This window comes from Urocitellus parryii, chromosome 3 (genome assembly GCF_045843805.1).
Source record: "Urocitellus parryii isolate mUroPar1 chromosome 3, mUroPar1.hap1, whole genome shotgun sequence".
In the NCBI taxonomy this organism is placed as follows: Eukaryota; Metazoa; Chordata; class Mammalia; order Rodentia; family Sciuridae; genus Urocitellus; species Urocitellus parryii.
In genome coordinates this window covers 58,466,390-58,486,457 of record NC_135533.1, presented here as the reverse complement: position 1 = coordinate 58,486,457, position 20,068 = coordinate 58,466,390, and the positions used below count along the sequence as shown (strand labels likewise).

Here is a 20,068-nt window from a genome sequence, read left to right as displayed (position 1 = left end):
TACCACTCATATGGACTGCAGAAACAAGCAGGAGTGTCCATACTCATATCTAATAAAATAGATTTCAAGCCAAAGTTAATCAAAAGGGATAAAGAAGGACACTTCATACTGCTCAAGGGAACCATACACCAACAAGACATAACAATTATCAATATTTATGCACCAAATAATGGTGCAGCTGTGTTCATCAAGCAAACTCTTCTCAAGTTCAAGAGTCTAATAGACCACCATACAATAATCATGGGAGACTTCAACACACCTCTCTCACCACTGGACAGATCTTCCAAACAAAAGTTAAATAAGGAAACTATAGAACTCAATAACACAATTAACAACCTAGACTTAATTGACATATATAGACTATACCACCCAACATCAAGTAGTTACACTTTTTTCTCAGCAGCACATGGAACCTTCTCAAAAATAGACCATATATTATGTCACAGGGCAACTCTTAGACAATATAAAGGGGTAGACATAATACCATGCATCTTATCTGATCACAATGGAATGAAACTGAAAATCAATGATAAAAGAAGGAAGGAAAAATCAAGCATCACTTGGAGAATGAACAATAGGTTGCTGAATGATCAATGGGTTTTAGAAGACATCAAGGAGGAAATTAAAAACTTCCTAGAGTTAAATGAAAACACAGACACAACATATCGGAATCTATGGGACACATTGAAAGCAGTTCTAAGAGGAAAATTCATTGCTTGGAGTTCATTCCTCAAAAAAGAAAAAACCAACAAATAAATGATCTCATACTTCATCTCAAAAGCCTAGAAAAAGAAGAGCAAAACAACAGCAAAAGAAGTAGAAGGCAAGAAATAATTAAAATCAGAGCTGAAATTAATGAAATTGAAACAAAAGAAACAATTGAAAAAATTGACAAAACTAAAAGTTGGTTCTTTGAAAAAATAAATAAAATTGACAGACCCTTAGCCATGCTAACGAAGAGAAGAAGAGAGAGAACCCAAATTACTAGCATACGGGATGAAAAAGGCAATATCACAACAGACACTTCAGAAATACAGAAGATAATCAGAAATTATTTTGAATCCTTATACTCCAATAAAATAGAAGATAGTGAAGGCATAGATAAATTCCTTAAGTCTTATGATCTGCCCAGATTGAGTCAGGAGGATATAGACAACCTAAACAGACCAATAACAATAGAGGAAATAGAAGAAACCATCAAAAGATTACCAACTAAGAAAAGCCCAGGACCGGATGGGTATACAGCAGAGTTTTACAAAACCTTTAAAGAGGAACTAACACCAATACTTTTCAAGCTATTTCAGGAAATAGAAAAAGAGGGAGAACTTCCAAATTCATTCTACGAGGCCAACATCACCCTGATTCCGAAACCAGACAAAGACACTTCAAAGAAAGAAAACTACAGACCAATATCTCTAATGAACCTTGACGCAAAAATCCTCAATAAAATTCTGGCGAATCGGATTCAAATACATATCAAAAAAATTATACACCATGATCAAGTAGGATTCATCCCTGGGATGCAAGGCTGGTTCAATATACGGAAATCAATAAATGTTATCCACCACATCAATAGACTTAAAAATAAGAACCATATGATCATCTCGATAGATGCAGAAAAAGCATTCGACAAAGTACAGCATCCCTTTATGTTCAAAACTCTAGAAAAATTAGGGATAACTGGATCATACCTCAACATTGTAAAAGCAATCTATGATAAGCCACAGGCCAGCATCATTCTGAATGGAGAAAAATTGAAGGCATTCCCTCTAAGATCTGGTACAAGACAGGGATGCCCTCTCTCACCACTTCTGTTCAACATAGTCCTCGAAACACTGGCCAGAGCAATTAGACAGACGAAAGAAATTAAAGGCATAAAAATAGGAAAAGAAGAACTTAAATTATCACTATTTGCAGCCGACATGATTCTATACCTAGAAGACCCAAAAGGGTCTACGAAGAAGCTATTAGAGCTAATAAATGAATTCAACAAAGTGGCAGGATATAACATCAACATGCATAAATCAAAGGCATTCCTGTATATCAGCGACAAATCCTCTGAAACGGAAATGAGGACAACTACTCCATTCACAATATCCCCCCCAAAAATAAAATACTTGGGAATCAACCTAACAAAAGAGGTGAAAGATTTATACAATGAAAATTACAGAACCCTAAAGAAAGATATAGAAGAAGACCTTAGAAGATGGAAAAATATACCCTGCTCATGGATAGGCAGAACTAACATCATCAAAATGGCCATATTACCAAAAGTTCTCTATAAGTTCAATGCAATGCCAATCAAAATCCCAACAGCATTTCTTGTAGAAATAGATAAAAGAATCATGAAATTCATATGGAATAATAAAAGACCCAGAATAGCAAAAACAATGCTAAGCAGGAAGTGTGAATCAGGCGGTATAGCGATACCAGACTTCAAACTATACTACAGAGCAATAGTAACAAAAACAGCATGGTACTGGTACCAAAATAGGCAAGTGGACCAATGGTACAGAATAGAGGACACAGTAACCAATCCACAAAACTACAACTATCTTATATTTGATAAAGGGGCTAAAAGCATGCAATGGAGGAAGGATAGCATCTTCAACAAATGGTGCTGGGAAAAGTGGAAATCCATATGCAACAAAATGAATCTGAATCCCTATCTCTCGCCATGCACAAAAGTTAACTCAAAATGGATCAAGGAGCTTGATATTAAATCAGAGACACGGCATCTGATAGAAGAAAAAGTTGGTTATGATCTACATGCTGTGGGATCGGGCTCCAAATTCCTCAATAGGACACCCATAGCGCAAGAGTTAACAACTAGAATCAACAAATGGGACTTACTCAAACTAAAAAGTTTTTTCTCAGCAAAAGAAACAATAAGAGAGATAAACAGGGAGCCTACACCCTGGGAACAAATCTTTACTCCACACACTTCAGATAGAGCCCTAATAACCAGAATATACAAAGAACTCAAAAAATTAGACAATAAGATAACAAATAACCCAATCAATAAATGGGCCAAGGACCTGAACAGACACTTCTCAGAGGAGGACATACAATCAATCAATAAGTACATGAAAAAATGCTCACCATCTCTAGCAGTCAGAGAAATGCAAATCAAAACTACCCTAAGATACCATCTCACTCCAGTAAGATTGGCAGCCATTAGGAAGTCAAACAACAGTAAGTGCTGGAGAGGATGCGGGGAAAAGGGCACTCTTGTTCATTGCTGGTGGGACTGCAAATTGGTGCAGCCAATTTGGAAAGCAGTATGGAGATTTCTTGGAAAGCTGGGAATGGAACCACCATTTGACCCAGCTATCCCCCTTCTCGGTCTATTCCCTAAAGACCTAATAAGAGCATGCTACAGGGACACTGCTACATCGATGTTCATAGCAGCACAATTCACGATAGCAAGATTGTGGAATCAGCCTAGATGCCCTTCAATAGATGAATGGATAAAAAAATGTGGCATTTATACACAATGGAGTATTACTCTGCATTAAAAAATGACAAAATCATGGAATTTGGAGGGAAATGGATGGCATTAGAGCAGATTATGCTAAGTGAAGCTAGTCAATCTTTAAAAAACAAATACCAAATGACTCCTTTGATATAAGGGGAGTAAACAAGGACAGGGTAGGGACGAAGAGCTTGAGAAGAAGATTTACATTAAACAGGGATGAGAGGTGGGAGGGAAAGGGAGTGAGAAGGGAAATCGCATGGAAATGGAAGGCGATCCTCAGGGTTATACAAAATGACATATAAGAGGAAAGGAGGGGTAAGACAAGATAATACAAATGGAAGAAATGATTTACAGTAGAAGGGGTAGAGAGAGAAAAGGGGAGGGGAGGGGAGGGGAGGGGGGATAGTAGAGAATAGGACAGACAGCAGAATACATCAGACACTAGAAAGGCAATATGTCAATCAATGGAAGGGTAACTGATGTGATACAGCAATCTGTATACGGGGTAAAATTGGGAGTTCATAACCCACTTGAATCAAACTGTGAAATATGATGTATTAAGAACTATGTAATGTTTTGAACGACCAACAATAAAAAAATAAATTAATTAATTAATTAATTTAAAAAAAAAAAAGAAAATTTCTTTCTGAGTACTCCAGCTCTGAAAGAAAAGACAATTCAAGGTGACAAGTGTAAGACTAGAAGTTTGCCAGGATTAATGACAAAGGGGCCTTCCCCTGCTTTGAGGTCAAGTACAGGGGAGAGTTTTAGAAGCAAAAGAAAGTGAAGAGAAGTCCATCTCAACCTCACAAAGGACGACAGTATGCAGGTGAATGCAAAAGTGCTGGCATTCGTTAGGAATCAGTGACATTGCTTCATGTACCTGGAGTGTTCATAGTTCCCAAAGAGTGAAGAATATTTCTAAAACATATGTCATTGATTTTCACTTTTCCTTGCAGCTCTCCATCATCTATTATTTTTTCCAACAAGTCTGGTTACAATTCTTTCACAATATTGTATAAATAATTTTTTTCCTTTTTCAGGGCAGCAATGACTATATTGAAGTTTCATCCTTGGCATATTTTATGTTAATCCTGAACTCCTAAAGGACAGGAATGCTGTTTTACCCATCACTGTGCCCAGCATACAGCAGGCACTCAACAAACACCAGCCAAAGCTTCTCTTCTCAAGTCATTTTCTTATTAGGTCCTTTCTCCTTGGCTAGCTATATTAACACATGACTTGCAAGTCCAAAACTCCAAACTTAGAAAGTAGATTTTAGTTTCCAAGATAGAACCTCTAACTTAGAGGGGAAAGCCTTAAAAATCTGCAAATCATCAAAATCCTTCTTTGAGCTCAGAATTGGGGAGGTGGGTGCTGGAGCCTCCTCTCAGGGCTTGAGAAGTTCCTCAGCAGCAGTAACTTACAAGCTTCGCAGGTCCTTTGTGAAGCAATAGCACTGGTTATTACTATGATCTGTGTGGTTCATAATAAGCTCATTTCTGATTTCCAGTGGGTCTAATTGGGCTCATATGGCTCAATTCCCAGTGCCTAAAACAGTGCTTGACACCATGAGTGAAATTTCTACTGAATTAAACAAACGAAAATGGAAACGTGGTAAATGAAAGAAATTAACATTGTTTTGTGCAATGATACAAAATTAAGGCACAACTAGGAAAAGGATTCTCCTCTTTACACATTTAGACCAAACTTAAATACTGACGAATTCAGGCAGGCAATGAATTAAGCAGTTACAGTATAGATATAAATGCATGCATGGATTTTGCTGAGCAGATGAGAGGGGTGCACTCTGAAGAGATCATGGTCCACCTCACGAGGGTGAGGCTGACTCAGCTCCAGCCTGTTGCTGTCACATGGGGTGCAGGCCCAATGCAGCTAGTTTTTCCTTTTAAAAAGTTGTGTGTGTGTGTGTGTGTGTGTGTGTGTGTGTGTGTGTGTGAAAGAGAGAGAGAGAGAGAGAGAGAGAGAGAGAGAGAGAGAGAGAGAGAGAGAGAGAGAGGGGAGAGAGAGAGAAAGAGAGAGAGAGAGAGAGAGAGAGAGAGAGAGAGAGAGAGAGAGAGAGAGAGAAACTCCAAAACTATAAATATTGGCTCAAAATGTAAAGGTAAACTATGTACGTTTTGATGTATGTTTTGCATGCATATTTGGGTAATGGATAACAGATATGAAACCTTTGAGAATTTTATGTGTCTAAAACTATTTATGCCTAGGGTGTGTGTGTGTGTGTGTGTGTGTGTGTTGTTGTTGTTGCTGCTGCTGCTGCTGCTGCTTCAATAACCTTGTGGGAATGGAGATAAATAAGGAAGCAATTTATACTGTAGGAGGGGTCTTCAGCATTGGAGTAAGCTAGTATAAAAGCACTAGAGAATTATGGTTGAAGGGAGGTTGCTTAATGGAATTTGTCGAGCACATTACCTTATCTCTGAATTTGCAAATATTTTCCTCTATGAATAGGCCATCTGTGTTTGCTAACTGGTGCCCAGCAAAGTTAGGCTTCTATCCTCCCACAGAAACTGGAAGATAGGGTACTATCTTCTTTGATGATTATCTATCAAAGGGAGTGCTCCCAAGTCCTTGCTTTTTTAAAAGCAAGATGCTTCTTGCTTGTAAAAAAGATTTACATCTCAAATCAGGCAGAGAAAGAATGTCATACTTTCAAGTTCTTACAATTTCAAGTTTTCTAAAGGGAATGCTCTAAGAAAAAGGAGGTCAGGAAGAAGACTGTCTCAAGTTCAGCCAAGCTGGTGGTCAAGTGTGGTCTGTTGACACTTAGCAAGCTACACATCAGTGGACAAGTTTTAGAGAAAATTAATCTAGACATTCTTAAACTAGTTTAATATCATCCCCTCCTTTCCCCTATATCCAAACAAGAAACCATGGTCTGCCTGCTTGGTATCCACCAAAGTTGTTTGTAATTGTACCATTGTCATGAGCTTTCACCAGCTGTGCAACCTTAGTTTAGTCAACCACTCCATTTATAAGTAGAAATAATAAATATAAACTTCACCACATTCTATGAGGAGGAAATCTTATCTGTATAGCACTCAATCCAGTGCCTGACATATAGTAACAACTCAATAATAGTAGACATCAATATTTCAGCTAGTTCTTACCTGTGCTATTATGTTGTTCAAATGGAATAAGAAACAGACTATGATACGAATACCAAGAAAACACACAGGGAGGTGGAAGAAAATAAGTTTAAAAATTATGGCTTAGATCTATCAAAATTAGAGCAGAAGAAACTAACAATGATGCATTAACTATTTTCAGAGCACATGGTCTGTTCTCCACAACTTTACCCTACTTTCTGCCCAACATTCCTAACCCTGTTTCCTCAAACTTAAAATATTTTTCCACCTAGAACCCAAGAATGTAATGCAATTTTTAGAATTGCAATTGTTACATTTCCTTCCTCACATGCATCCCCTGTGGGATTTTACCCACCCACCCCCCACCAAACAAACAAACAAAAAACTGTTGGAGTTTATTAGCTTTTCAGGAATTCTGTGCAAATTCTCACCCAAAGGTTTTCCTTTGTTTGAATCTGAGTAGTAACTTTAAGTTTTCAAGATTTGGACTCTGGTCTTAGAATTGTGTTCAGAGTATCTCCACAGAAGTGGTCTGTTTCATCATCCAATGAGCTTTGCCTGTTTGTCGATGTGACACTCTAATGGAAGGAAGCCAAGAGCCTATAGTAGCGATCCTGGGGAAAATTTAAGCAGCTGTGGCCATGTAATTTAAAACCTCTGAAGAGTGTGCTGCGGACCGTGCACAGCATTAGTATAACATGAGAGCTGGATGCAGCCTGTGCTCCGGAGGACGTCCTTGCCTGCTGCTGGAAAGAGAAGACTAAAAGACAAACCTGGGTGCAGCCGGAAAGGTCCAGATAGATGAGCTTGTGGCATCCATTCCCTAAATTCAGGTACTGTAAACCTTTGTCCGTGAACTTTCGGCAATAAGCCAAACTAAGATTCTGTAAGTTGTGGAAGTGTCTGAAAAGACAGAGCCAGAAAAGAGAGGAAGGAAAAGAATTATATTTCAGCTGCTCTCTCACATCTTTCTTAAGCCACTATGACAAAGAGAACTAAAACTGTAGATTAATTTTTTCTCCTTGCAGATGGTTCAACAGTTTAACTATAGTTCACTCTCTTCTTGTTAATTAAAGGAGACCTTTATAGGAAATAATGCATAATTACCTTTCAAATGAACAGAATAAAAAAATATTTGGCTAGATTTTTAAGAAAGTTAACTGGGATAAAGCTTTTTTGGGCAATGTGGGGGAGGGGGGTTGCATTCATATTGTTTGGAAGTTAGTTTGTTTTTGAAACCAAAAGTGAGGGTTTGCTTTATTGTTGTTTTTAGGTTTTTAGCTTTGGAGCAACAAAATAATATGAAAAATGTCTACAAAGACAAACTTTGAACTGTTCTGTGAGAGTGAGGATTTGGGAAAGAAGGCAAAATAGAACATAAGAGTTTCTTTAAATGGATCTGATAAGTTATTGGTTTGAAAAATATAGACATAGACTTAAGTATGCATGCTTTTATAAGTAACAGTTTTATTATTACAGTTAAAAATTGTAAAAAAAAAGACATTGCTACACAGAACTGAAACATAGGTTAAGAAGAACAGCTTGCAAATGAGTGGGCAATCCATGAAAAAGATAAAAACTGTATCAGGGGCTCTCAATCTTACAGAATTGAAGCAAATGAAACATGGCATTACCCCATTGACCAAAATGAGAGCTTCCAGAAAAAAAGGAGAGTAATTAGGATGAGCTTATACTACTGTGTAAGGGCTTACATTTTGAGGACACTCTGTGTATTTTAGAAGTGCAAGAACTCCCACTACTGCCTGCTTTTGTAATGGAATTAACAACTTGCTCTTGGTTTATGATCTGCAACAGTTTAGCAGCAAATGTGAAAGTGGGGAGAAAAATGCCTCTCTGCCCCTTAAAAGCTTACAAATAAATTTAATAAAATCTACTTCCCCCCAAATGGAAAACAAGATATAAAAGTATGTACTATTTATTAATCAGAGTTCTAAAATCTGAAAAACACATCTATATATTATAATGATTCCTATTCTACAGAGAATTATTTGATTCATAACTTTTTCCTCCAGGAATGGTTGTATACAGGAGATTCCGCCAGGGAGAGAGGGAAGCCCAGACTGAGACAGTGCTACCCTCTGCAGACTCGCCCCTCTCCCCAAGGGCCCGCCCCCAGTGGACTAAAAGTGAGGCCAAAGTCCACTTTCTCTTCTTCTCCCTTCAACCCTGTGATTCAACTAAGTCAAGAACATAGGGGTGGGGTTTGTCACTTCTAACAACCCTGCAGATCTCTGATTTGGAGAAAAGAGTAGTGAGGTAGACAGCGCCACACAACGGAAAATATACCAGATTGTGGAATGTGACCAAACTAGATTCCAGCCCTAGCCCTGATACTTTCTGCAACTGAACTCTCAAGAGATTATTTCCCTGTCTGCTAAGCAGTGATAAGAATTTCATCTCTAATTTTTTTTATCCTAACCAACTGTGGGGCCACAAGCTTTACTCACCCTCAGTAACACAGAATGTAATCCCATCCTCTCTTTGCCTTTAGAAGTATGCAATTAAATGAGAACACAAATGTAATAGTAGTAGCTTGAGGGTGATTTTGACAATTAAAACCAGTGGGGACATTGTAGAAGCTTTGAGAATATATGCATTGTTATGATTGCTACTACTACCCCCAAATAAAAACCACATAGTAAGTTTTTATGGAGTTTGTACTGTTTCTTCCATTTAATGGCATAGATCTGACAAGAGTGGTGCTTATAGATGATTTCAACAGTTTAGGGGATGTCACATTGAGTCTACACCTTGGCCCAAGCCTATTCTTCTATTTACTTAAATCCATGTCATCAGTTAACAAGTAAGAAAAATGAGAATTAAAGGGGCTTTTTTGTTGTTGTTGTTGTTGTTGTTGTTGTTGTTATAGACACCATTGGCAGTCTAGTGAGGTCTAAGATTCTTTCTTAGTATAATGTTTTTTAATTCATAAAACAAAATACATAAGATTAAAAAGCAAAATTCATAAGATTAAAAATGTTTTGATAATTAGATATTTTGAAATATCTAATTATCAAAACATTTTTAAAACCAAATGGGTAGAACAGTAATATATGTGCTTCTTTATTAATAAATTAAATAACAAGAGCTAGTGGTAGTTCTAATAACTACTATGATTGTGAAGTAGTGATGAGTGTCAGTGGTATTTCAAAATATGTGTGACAACTATAACATGAGAAGAGTGTATTTTTTCCTCCTTTCTTCTGTATTACATTTATGTGGGGGAAAAAAGTTCTAAGAGCTGCTAATACTACTCTGATCTGATTTTTTAAATCTACATTTCAGTTTGAGATTAATGAAAATAAGAGAGAATTCCCCACCCCCCTTCAAAATACATGGACCCTGTAAATTTCATCCCTGATCCTCTGGGGGGGGGTCACTGACCCCAGGTTGAAAATCTCCAGTTTAGAAAAAAGATAAATTCCTAAATAAGTTCCTAGGCTGAATGGCTTTGGATGGCTGTCTTCAAAATGGAACCTCATGAAAACCACCCTGAGTGTGCAAGCAAAGTACAGGAATCTAGAATGGCCCTATACAGCTGTCAAGGGATTTACATGTGGCATACTTAAAGCTGCTGGAGATGGGAAAAATATCAGTTAATAGTGAAATCACACTTGGCAAATTTTATGCAATAGTGATACTTTTTATTAAGGATTTTGGCAAAGAAATATGTCTCCTACATGAGTAAGGTCTGGTTCAACATTTTTCCCAGCACAGAGACTATCTGACAACTCTAACTCCGTTTTGAGGCATAGTGTTTCCAATCTTTTTAAATCTTTTCCTAATTATTCAATAACTTAAGTTTTTAATATTGGGGGATGGGTTTTCTTTTTGTGATTTATTTCTTTTTCTGCTACTACTATATGTAATAAACTACAATTCTTGTAGAAACTACAGAGATTATTTTTTCCTCCTTTCTTCTGGCTTTGTTTCCTATGAAAAATTGAAGTGTTTTGTCTTTAAACCTTTAATACCTGAGTAATGTAAAATTATGTATTTTAATGAAAAGTTCTCTTAAAAACCACTAAGACAAGACCAAGTTTGTAAAAGAGATAATTTGCATGTGGATTCTTTAGAGTGGAGTGTTGGGCTCTTTAGTTTCACAGAGGCAGGTTGAAGAAATAGAATTTTGCAGAAAATCTAAGTAGAGTGATACGGACTCTTTCTTACAGGGTGAACTTGAGGTTGTTCAGACAGGACAAGGGCTTACTCTGTCTGCCCCACTTTCATGGGTACTCTATATAATACCTGACAATAAGAAATTGTATGTAAAAATGATAACCCCTGACAATAAGTTTCAAGCCAAAGGAAGGATCAATTCATCTATATGAAAAATAAGTAGACATCACTCCACTACAGCATATTAAGGGACAAAGATCAAGCCAACCATGGTGGTCCATGCCAATAGTCCCAGTTACTTGGGAGGCTGAAGTGGGAGAATTACCTGAGCCCAGGAGTTAGAGGTCAGCATGGCAGACTCAGTGAAAGGAAAAAAAAAAAGGTGAATGGGGAGTGCAGAGAACATAGATCATAATGACTGTACTACCAACCATATGTACATAGTAGTTAGTTATATGTGATGAATAAGTGAATGAATGTGGCTATTAGAATGTAGGGAGAGGAGAAAACACTGCACTTAGGGCAGATGGCATGACTTGACGCTAAGGATTAGCAAAGAGAAGCAGAAAGGTTTTCCAGCTATAGAGAAGGCAAGCAGAGGGCCAGAGTTAAGGGCTTCTCTTGGAAAACTTAGGCAGGTTCGTTTGACTGGATAATGTTAAGAGATAGTTAAGGAAGGTTGTAGACACAATAAGAAGAGTGTTCTAGTATGATTCTTCTTGGGGCACAAAGTAGGGCAGATTGTAGGGAAGAAAAACAGGAGGTGGGACCAGCAGGATGCTGTGCCAAATAAGGAGCTGAGAGTGCCACCTAGGTTGTGACAACAGGAATGACTGCAAAGGGTTGAATTCAGGAAATAATAGAGGGGGAAAATTTCCTGAAATGGGCATGGACTGTGGGCAGCCCTCAGTTTCAACTTCAGAAAATTAAGCAAGTCTCCAAAGAAGTGAGGAAAAAAATTCAAATAAAAGATGACAAATCAGTGTGGCCAAAAAGGCCAAACAAATTATATTTTTCCTCTGGCAAATGATTTCTTTGGAAAGAAGTACTAAAGGCACGAAAAGAGAATGACAGCAGCAACAACCACCATTTCTCTGGTTATTTATAGTTTAAAGAACACTTTTGTATATCCAAGCACATTTGAAACAATGGAAAACAGCAAAAAATAGAAAATCATTACAAAATATATTTTTGTCAGAGATAAGTCAGTGTATATCTTTTCCATATGACCAAAAAAAAAATCAGTATTAAGAAGCATTTATTCTGCATAACATTCTTTTAATGGCAAGAACTAGAAGTTAAATAAAATTCTTATTTTCTATCTATTGCCCAATAAAGTATAGTTTTATTTGTAAAACAAACATCCCTAAGGAGTTATGCATAACTCCTTAAATTTCCCTAAGAGAAAAAAGTTATCTAAATGTATGATTGGAGAAATATTTTTAAGTTGAAAAGAACTTAATTTGTAATGTGATATAAACCACTCTCAAATCATCTACTTCCTAAATTCAGTTTTTTATATGTGGATTTTTTTAATATTCTTTCTGTCTGTATCTCTCTCTCTCTTCCTCCTTCTCTCTCTCTATACTATTATGTATGTACTGTTACTAAACTATTTTATGAAGAAATCTGAATAAAATCTAAAAAAGTAGAAATAATTCCTATACATATTAACATATATATTCAGGTAGAGAAACAGAGATTCATATATACATATACGTAATTATATTTATATACTTTAGTATGGAATGTCTAAAGAAAAGTCCTGAATGAAATTCTAAATCAAAGGATTAGAGGACCTTAAAGAACTTCTGTAAGGGTCTTGGGGATCCTCATGGGGGGCCTCCCACAGTGATGTTATTGGAGCTGGCTTGTGCCAGCTCCAGTTGAACTTTAACATCTCCTAAGTTCACATTAAATGACATCTTGTTATGGCTTAAAATTGGCCACAGTGGGACTATTTATGCCACAGAAATCAGTACAACCTTCCACCCACCACCCCAGCCAGGTTTTAAATATTTGCCTGAACACTGCTGTCTTTGGAATGCACTTTAAGAATTACTGGTATAGAAAAAGCAGTATGCAATGAACTACATATATAGACAAAAACTGTGAGAAAAAATATGGCAGCTTCGAAGAACAGGAATAAATATAAAAATAAAAGGGGATTCTTAAGATGAACCTTGAACAAATGAATAGAAGCATTAAAAAGAGAAATGTCTTCTTGGGCTGAGAAAAAAAGTTCAAGTTTTAATGTTCAAAAAGTTTACCATGTTCCAGGAAAAATTAATTAAATGAACACAATTAAGCTTGGAAAACGTCTTTAATTTCTCACAGAAAAAGAAACTCTTGGAAACATCTTGGTAAAAAAAAAAAAATAAGTTACAAAGGAGGGCCCTTAATTCTGGTCCTCTGCTTGCCTTCTCTAACAAAAAAAAAAAAAAAAAATCATGCTGGCTTTTAGACTTCTCTTTCATCTGAAACATCAAAGTTTATAGAGCAACACCCAAGAGTTTTAAAGATAAAATAAGGGATATGATTGAATAATCATATACCAGGAGAAGTTGTTGTTCATCTTCTAAGATAATAGTCATTTTTCAGAGATCAATGGCTGAAATTCTAACAATCATGCATCTTTCCTAAGAAAAGAGTTTTTAAAATTATATCTCTGGTCATCATAGGATGAATAAAAAATAAGAACTAAAGAATAAGGAATCTGTGGGAGAAGAACAGTTCCAATAAATGGCCTAACTAGTTGGGATTACATAGTAATTGTAATTATGATTATAATATTAAATGTAAAACACTAAAAATCAATATTAAAAGTTAAGTGATTAGCAAAAGTCATGATTAACAGAATGTACAATACCTTTTAAACACCTTTGTTTTAAAAGTAGATATAGAAACACTGAGTACAGTGCAGTAATAGAAAAATTTTTAAAAAAGATAGTAAAAGAAAGACCTCACACTCAATTTTTACAAGAATATTAATCTTTTAAACTGTCTTCTTTAAAAGGCAAAGAGGAAAAATTTTTTAAATGCAATGTTAACTATGTGCTGCATATAAGAAACAAATCTATAACCCAATAACACAAAAGTTAAAAGTATGGGAATATATACAGTTTTTCCACAAAAAGGACAAGTGAAAGGAAACAAAGGTGACTATTTAATAGTAGATTTAAAAGAATTCATGACAAAGAAACAACCAGGAAAAAAATATCACTTCATGTGAATAACAGCTATAATCTATATTGAAATGTGATACTTATGAACCTTAATAAATAAAATAACATCAAAATAAATTTAGAAGTTTGACTGTAATAAGCCACTAATATATCACTCTTCTACCATGACATATCAAGAAGGTATAAGTCATGCACACATATATACAGAATTTTGTTCTCAAAAAGAAACTATCTTAAACATTCATAGATGATTTGTTGAAATCGATTATAACTAGTCCACCAAGAAATCTCAATAAATTCCAAAAAGTAGAAATAATTCAGTCCATATTTCTTGACTACAGTGCATAATTAAAAACAGAACCTTAATCAAAGAAATGTCAACCACTTAGACCAAAAATTCTCTTCTAAATAATTTTTGGGTGAAAGAGGAAAGCAAATATAGACTAGTTTGTTTAGAAAATGAAAATAATATTTACCAAATCTTGTGGGCTTTGCCCAAAATCTTATTTATAAATAATTTTATATATTTATCTTTATTTTTATATAATTTTGTATATTTATATAGAAATAATTTTATAGCCCTGATCATTTTCTTTTAAAAGGAAAGAAATCAATTAAATAAAAAGTTTTAAAAAATACCCGCATCTCATATTGAAGTTCAAAAGTGACCATTTGGAAAATATAATCAGAAAGGCTACCATTCTCAATAACAATTTAAAAGACTAAGAATAATTTTCATGCAAAATAAAACCTATGTAAACAAATAAAATTGTATTGAGAGACTTAAGAATTTTGAAGAAATAATAATAAACTATGTTCCTGATAGGAAAACTAAATATTATAAAAATATAAATCAGTTTCTGGTTTATATTTAATTATCTGTTTAATTTATTTTATTCGGTAAACAAAACAGCTGGCTGTCCCAAAATAAATGCATATAAATATATTTAAGTTTATTATAAAATTTTATATCTTACTTATAAGGGTTGAATAACACACAATTTACAAATAATAATAAAACACAATTCTTTTTGTCAATTCCATATAGCTAATTGATTCTCACACATACTACTGATTCTTTCACTGACTTTTACCAAACTCTTACAAATGGAGCCAACCCACCAATAGTTGCAATCAAGGAATGAACTTAGCTCCATATGGATTATGGTACATTTATTTACGTTAAGGATTAGACAAAGATGTCTGTCCATACTTCACTCATCCATCAATGACATAAGTAGTGCCTTTGCTGAATCAGTTAATAATTTTAAAGTACTAAAATAAGTATTTCTTCCTTTTTTTGTTATTTACAATATTGTTACTACAGACCTGACACACTGTTAAATTTAATCTGCTTTTATTAATTGTTGTTTTCTGTCCCTTTCTCAAATATAAGCAATGGCGAAACAATAAATCAAGAACTGATTTGTAATATTTGCCATTTTCCATGGTGTGGATTACTCCCAATTAGCTAATAATTGCAAGCTATCAACAAAAGTCACTAAACATGGAGATGGAAAGGACTGTATGACTGCATACCACTCCAAAGGATTTTCATCAGAGACACAATGGACATAAACAACTTCAAGGCCATAATGTAATATGAGATTAAATATTAGAAAAGGATGAGTTTTAAAAATTAATTGCCTGCAAAAGAGTTTTAGGTATACAAGGAAGAACCAGATACCACTTCATAGTCAATGAATGAGGCTGGATTACTGATTAGCTATTTAGTACTTAAAAGTGTAAAACTATTCTTGGCTTATGGACCATTCAAAAGCAGGCCTTGAGCCATATGAACATATATGTTGACCCCTGATTCAAAATATCTGCTTCGTTCATCTATTAATAATATAAGTTCTAGATTCATTACATATTTGAGTAAAAAAAAACAAGTAAATGTATGTGAAATGCTTAGAAAAGGGAAGACTATGTTTAAAGTACTAGAAGAAAATTCAAAAGGAAGTTTCCATAGACTTGACTAAATAAAACATGGTAATTCAATTAACGGGATAAATGGAAAATATGGCGGCACTTTTTCAGGGGTTTGCTTATTTGTGGAAAATGGTTACAGTCAGAAGATAAAAAAAAAAAAATTACCACCCAGAATTTTCTCTAAGCTTTTCCAAATGTCTCATTGCTGTTTTTCAAAGGATCTCAAAAAGTTATATGCTCTAAAATAGTTTATTCTTTCACAGTAGTTTAAGAAATGCTTCTCAAAGTCAAATTTGAATGTCTACCAGCGACTGTATACTCTTCCTAATTTTTCTTTCCATAATACAAATAAAGAATAATGAGTGACATTAGTTTGCAGTAAGTTTGAATACTCTGTCAACTCTTATGTTATTCTGTCTCTTCTCATCCAAAGAAATGCTGGCTGAGGAGAAGCGACATTTCATGCCCAGGGATGTCAATAGTTCACAGCAAAAATCAACTGTCAGATTCCCTGGCAACGGTGGAGGTTTGAAGAGGTAGCCAGAGCAACAGGGAACCTGGGACAGGGGTGCTCAAAGTCTAGGGAGGCAGGATGTTAGGTTGTATTATGGAGAGTTCCCAGTACCAGACTGGAATTGGGGGCCAACGTTCATTGTTCAGAAAGGGTGACCAAAAAGAGATGGGTGAGGTCAAATTCAAGCTATTGGACACATTGCTATAAAAAGGGACAAAAACACTGGCCAGGACAGAATATCCCTGATCAAACTGCATCTGCCAAGTGAGAAGATTGCTGTCACCAGCTTGGGGACTTGAAAGCAGAAGTCCCTTAGCAGAACAGCAGTGCCACTGCAGTGAGGTGTTGGTAAAGGGAGCACTGTCTTTGGGGAATGCCAAAACAATCTGGGCCCGGGGGAGGATAATATAAACAACACAAACGTTACTTTGGCAGGAGTCTCATCGTCTTATTAGTGATACTTGTGTTAGATAGATTAAGATACAGGACCCCATGACAGCCTTCGGAAATGTGTCTCATTGCTTCATCCTGCATAAAAAACAAAGGGAAGAATCTTATGAAAACCCTAACAGGCTTGGCAATTTCTCCCTTATCTATCACTTCTCTTCCTGCCCCAGGAAAAATACATGTAAGACTTAGTGTCTTCATATTCATTGGTATCAGTTTAAATTAAATTAAATAGAAACTAATGGTTTTGCTTGAAGCTTCATTACTCTCTTCTTTTCCTTTTCTTGAGAAAGTCCCAGTACATCACAAAGATACTTCATTAAAAGGTTAAGCCTTGCAAGTTCTATTCTGTGACAAGAAATTTGAACACAAATGTCAAACGCTCTTGACTTTTCACATGCAGAAAAGTGATTAAAAACTGACCCATTTAATAATTTAATAAAATTATTCTGAAAGATAAGAATAGTAAACACTCTCAGCTGGGCTTCATTAAAAATTAGTCCATATTTACATACATATTTTGTATGTGTGTGTGTAGTAAAGTTTCTGTGGTTGTAATACTGAACATATTAAAATGGCTGGACTGAGTTTCACCAAATTTATAGTAAGTTTGAGATAACCTGAAGGAAAATACAGACTCTGCACAAGGTTGGCATGAAATTGAGTGCCAGAGAAGGTTGGGGAGAATCTCAAAGTTTCAAGCAATCTTCCCCCAGAAGATTGAAATGGTAAGTGAATGGTGTGACTGTAACATGAAAGAGACAGGAAAAACAGAGATTTCAAGCCCTAAACTGAAATTTATAAAATTAGATGAATGGTAAACAACCATAATGTGTGGCACTATACTTGAATATACACAAAATGTTCAGTGAACCAATCAAAAATCAAAGTGTTTATGCACTTGTTGAAAGACATTGGTTAAAATGCAAACAAGAGAGCTGGGGTTGTGGCTCAGCAGTGGATCGCTTGCCTAGCACATGTGAGGCCCTGGGTTCTATCCTCAGCATCACATAAAAATAAATAAATAAAATAAAGGTATTATGTCCAACTACAACTAAAAAATAAAATATCAAAAAAAAATTTTTAATGAAAACAACATGGGACAAGAAGAGGTGAGAAAGTTTGCTTATCACCTTTAGAAGGATAGCCACTGAGAGAATGAAAATGTGAGAAATAGGAGGAGGACAGTGTGTGCTTTATGTACCATAGAGGAATTGGACTTTCCTTTGAGCTGAGGAGCTAATCCATTTTCTGCATTTTCCTGTCTGGAGGCACTTGGACATCCAAGCAAGTTCAGACCACTACCATTCCCATTAAAAGAGCTCAAAACTCAGACACCAAATATTTGAACACATAAATGCAAAAATGTTGTGAGTGCATACATTGCAGAATAGCTTATGAATTTGTCCACAAAGTACAATACTCAAATCCTTCTGAATGTAATGTATTTCATAAGACAAGCTTGGAAATCAAAGCTCTGTGCATGAATGTTACCCAACTCCTTAAATGTAAGCCTGTCTCCCAGTCTATGTCTCCAAGAAAAAAAAGAAAACAATAGTAAAATGTAGCTGGACAAAATTATCAACCCTTTATAGACTCCAAAATTGGACAAGACTTTGATGTTAAGAAATTCAATGCAGAAGTCATTGTGTTCTAACTTTCCTATTAGAAGGCCAAATTCAAAGAATATGATCTTTTTTAGTCATGTGCAGAACTGAAGCTCCCAGAGGGCAAGAATTAAAAATTGATTTTTTAAAAAATCCCTCTAAAACTTAGCTGGATGTCTTTAACATAGTAGGTTTAATGTATACCCTTAGAGAAAACAAATTCATTGTACAAACAATCTCATTATAACCACAGGCAGACATCTGGAGAATGTCTGCAAAGATTTAAAATCTCCCAACAAAGGTGCCTACGTTCACTTTGCTAGTGGAGGAAAAGTATGGAAAAAATAGAATTTTTTTTTCTCTGACATTATCTATCACATGTCTATCCCTCCATTTCTTAGGGGCACTTTTGAACATGAAGAAGCAGTATCTTTACATTAAATTATAAGCCACTGAAAAAGATACTTAGCTAACTTCATCTAGAGAGATTCTCTGTGGTCTGATAGACAGAAACTAAACAACTAATATAAATGCTTGATTTGTGTATCATGGTAAGAAGTGCAAGAGTTCTACACATTTTATTTATTCAAATAATGACTTCCTTCCTTTGAAAAAATATTTTGCTGTAAAAATGGGAGGCGAATTTCATGGAAAAAACACTGAAGGAGAATTTCAAAGAGTTCTCAGTTCTAAAAGAGGATATATATAAAACTAAGTTGAATAGAGTAAAAAGTATAAATGCTGAAGTACTGAGACCAAAAATGCAACTCAGGAGAGGGACAAATTTATCCTGTCAAAAACTGAATGGCATTGCATGGGGTGGGAGGTTGGGAGAAAATTATGAGTGACTGTTAATGTGTGTGGGTTCTTTCAGGGGTGAGGAAAATGCCCTGAAATTGGTTATGGTAACTATGCCACAATTCTGAATATACCAAAAACTATTAAATTGTACATTTGGGGTAAATTTAATACTGATATCAATATAAATTTATTAATATCTCCATAATGGTTTTTTGTTTTGTTTTGTTTTGTTTTTTGGTGCTGGAGATTGAACCCAAGATCTTGTGCATGTGAGGCAAGCACTCTACCAACTGAGCTATATCCCCAGCCCTCCATGATTTTTTTTTTTTTAAGTAAAAGGAAAGACCCAACAGAGAGTACTTTAAAAGATGAGCAAGTATTAGCCGGGTTAGGATGGGGGTGGTAGAGTACTCTTTCAGGCAGATACAAAATGAATTTAAGGACTAAATGAAATAGCATGACATGTTCAGGGAACTTCAGATGATTCAGGATTGAAATTTGAGTAGAAATCTGAAAGGAAGAACTGTAAAGAGGAGGCTGGGGTAGCAGGAAAAGGCCACTTCATGAAGTCTTTTCACCTGTGCCAAGGCACTTGGCTCTCATCCTGAGTTGTGCATAATGAGGAGACTCAGGCTCTTCATTCTCTGCCCTCCTGTCTCCTCAAAGACTTGCTCTATTGGTTGCTTCAGGAGAATTTCCACCAGCTTCTATAAACCTGTTTCCATTCTCCTGCCCCTATTTTCCTTCTATTACCACCTTAATCACTTTTCTAGAAAGAACAGTTTATGATAAATGCCTTACTTTCTCACCTCCTGTCCACTTTGCTATAATTATATTTCTGTTCCAAT

At 35.5% G+C, this 20,068-nt stretch overlaps 2 protein-coding genes across 2 annotated transcripts in view; one reads left to right on the top strand and one right to left on the bottom strand.

The window, feature by feature from the left end:
• The window catches only part of Fbxl13 (F-box and leucine rich repeat protein 13), a 220,125-nt gene that overhangs the window by 81,396 nt on the left and 118,661 nt on the right, over positions 1-20,068 (bottom strand). Inside the window, exons 11-12 of the mRNA XM_026384982.1 lie at positions 16,793-16,893; positions 7,365-7,494 (exon numbers count right to left, since the gene is read on the bottom strand). Of these exons, the coding sequence (XP_026240767.1) occupies positions 7,365-7,494; positions 16,793-16,893 (231 nt within the window). The remainder of the gene's footprint in view (positions 1-7,364; positions 7,495-16,792; positions 16,894-20,068) is intronic.
• The window catches only part of Lrrc17 (leucine rich repeat containing 17), a 30,401-nt gene continuing 17,634 nt past the window's right edge, over positions 7,302-20,068 (top strand). The window contains exon 1 of the mRNA XM_026384975.2: positions 7,302-7,424. The gene's annotated coding sequence lies outside the window, so the exon portion shown is untranslated. The remainder of the gene's footprint in view (positions 7,425-20,068) is intronic.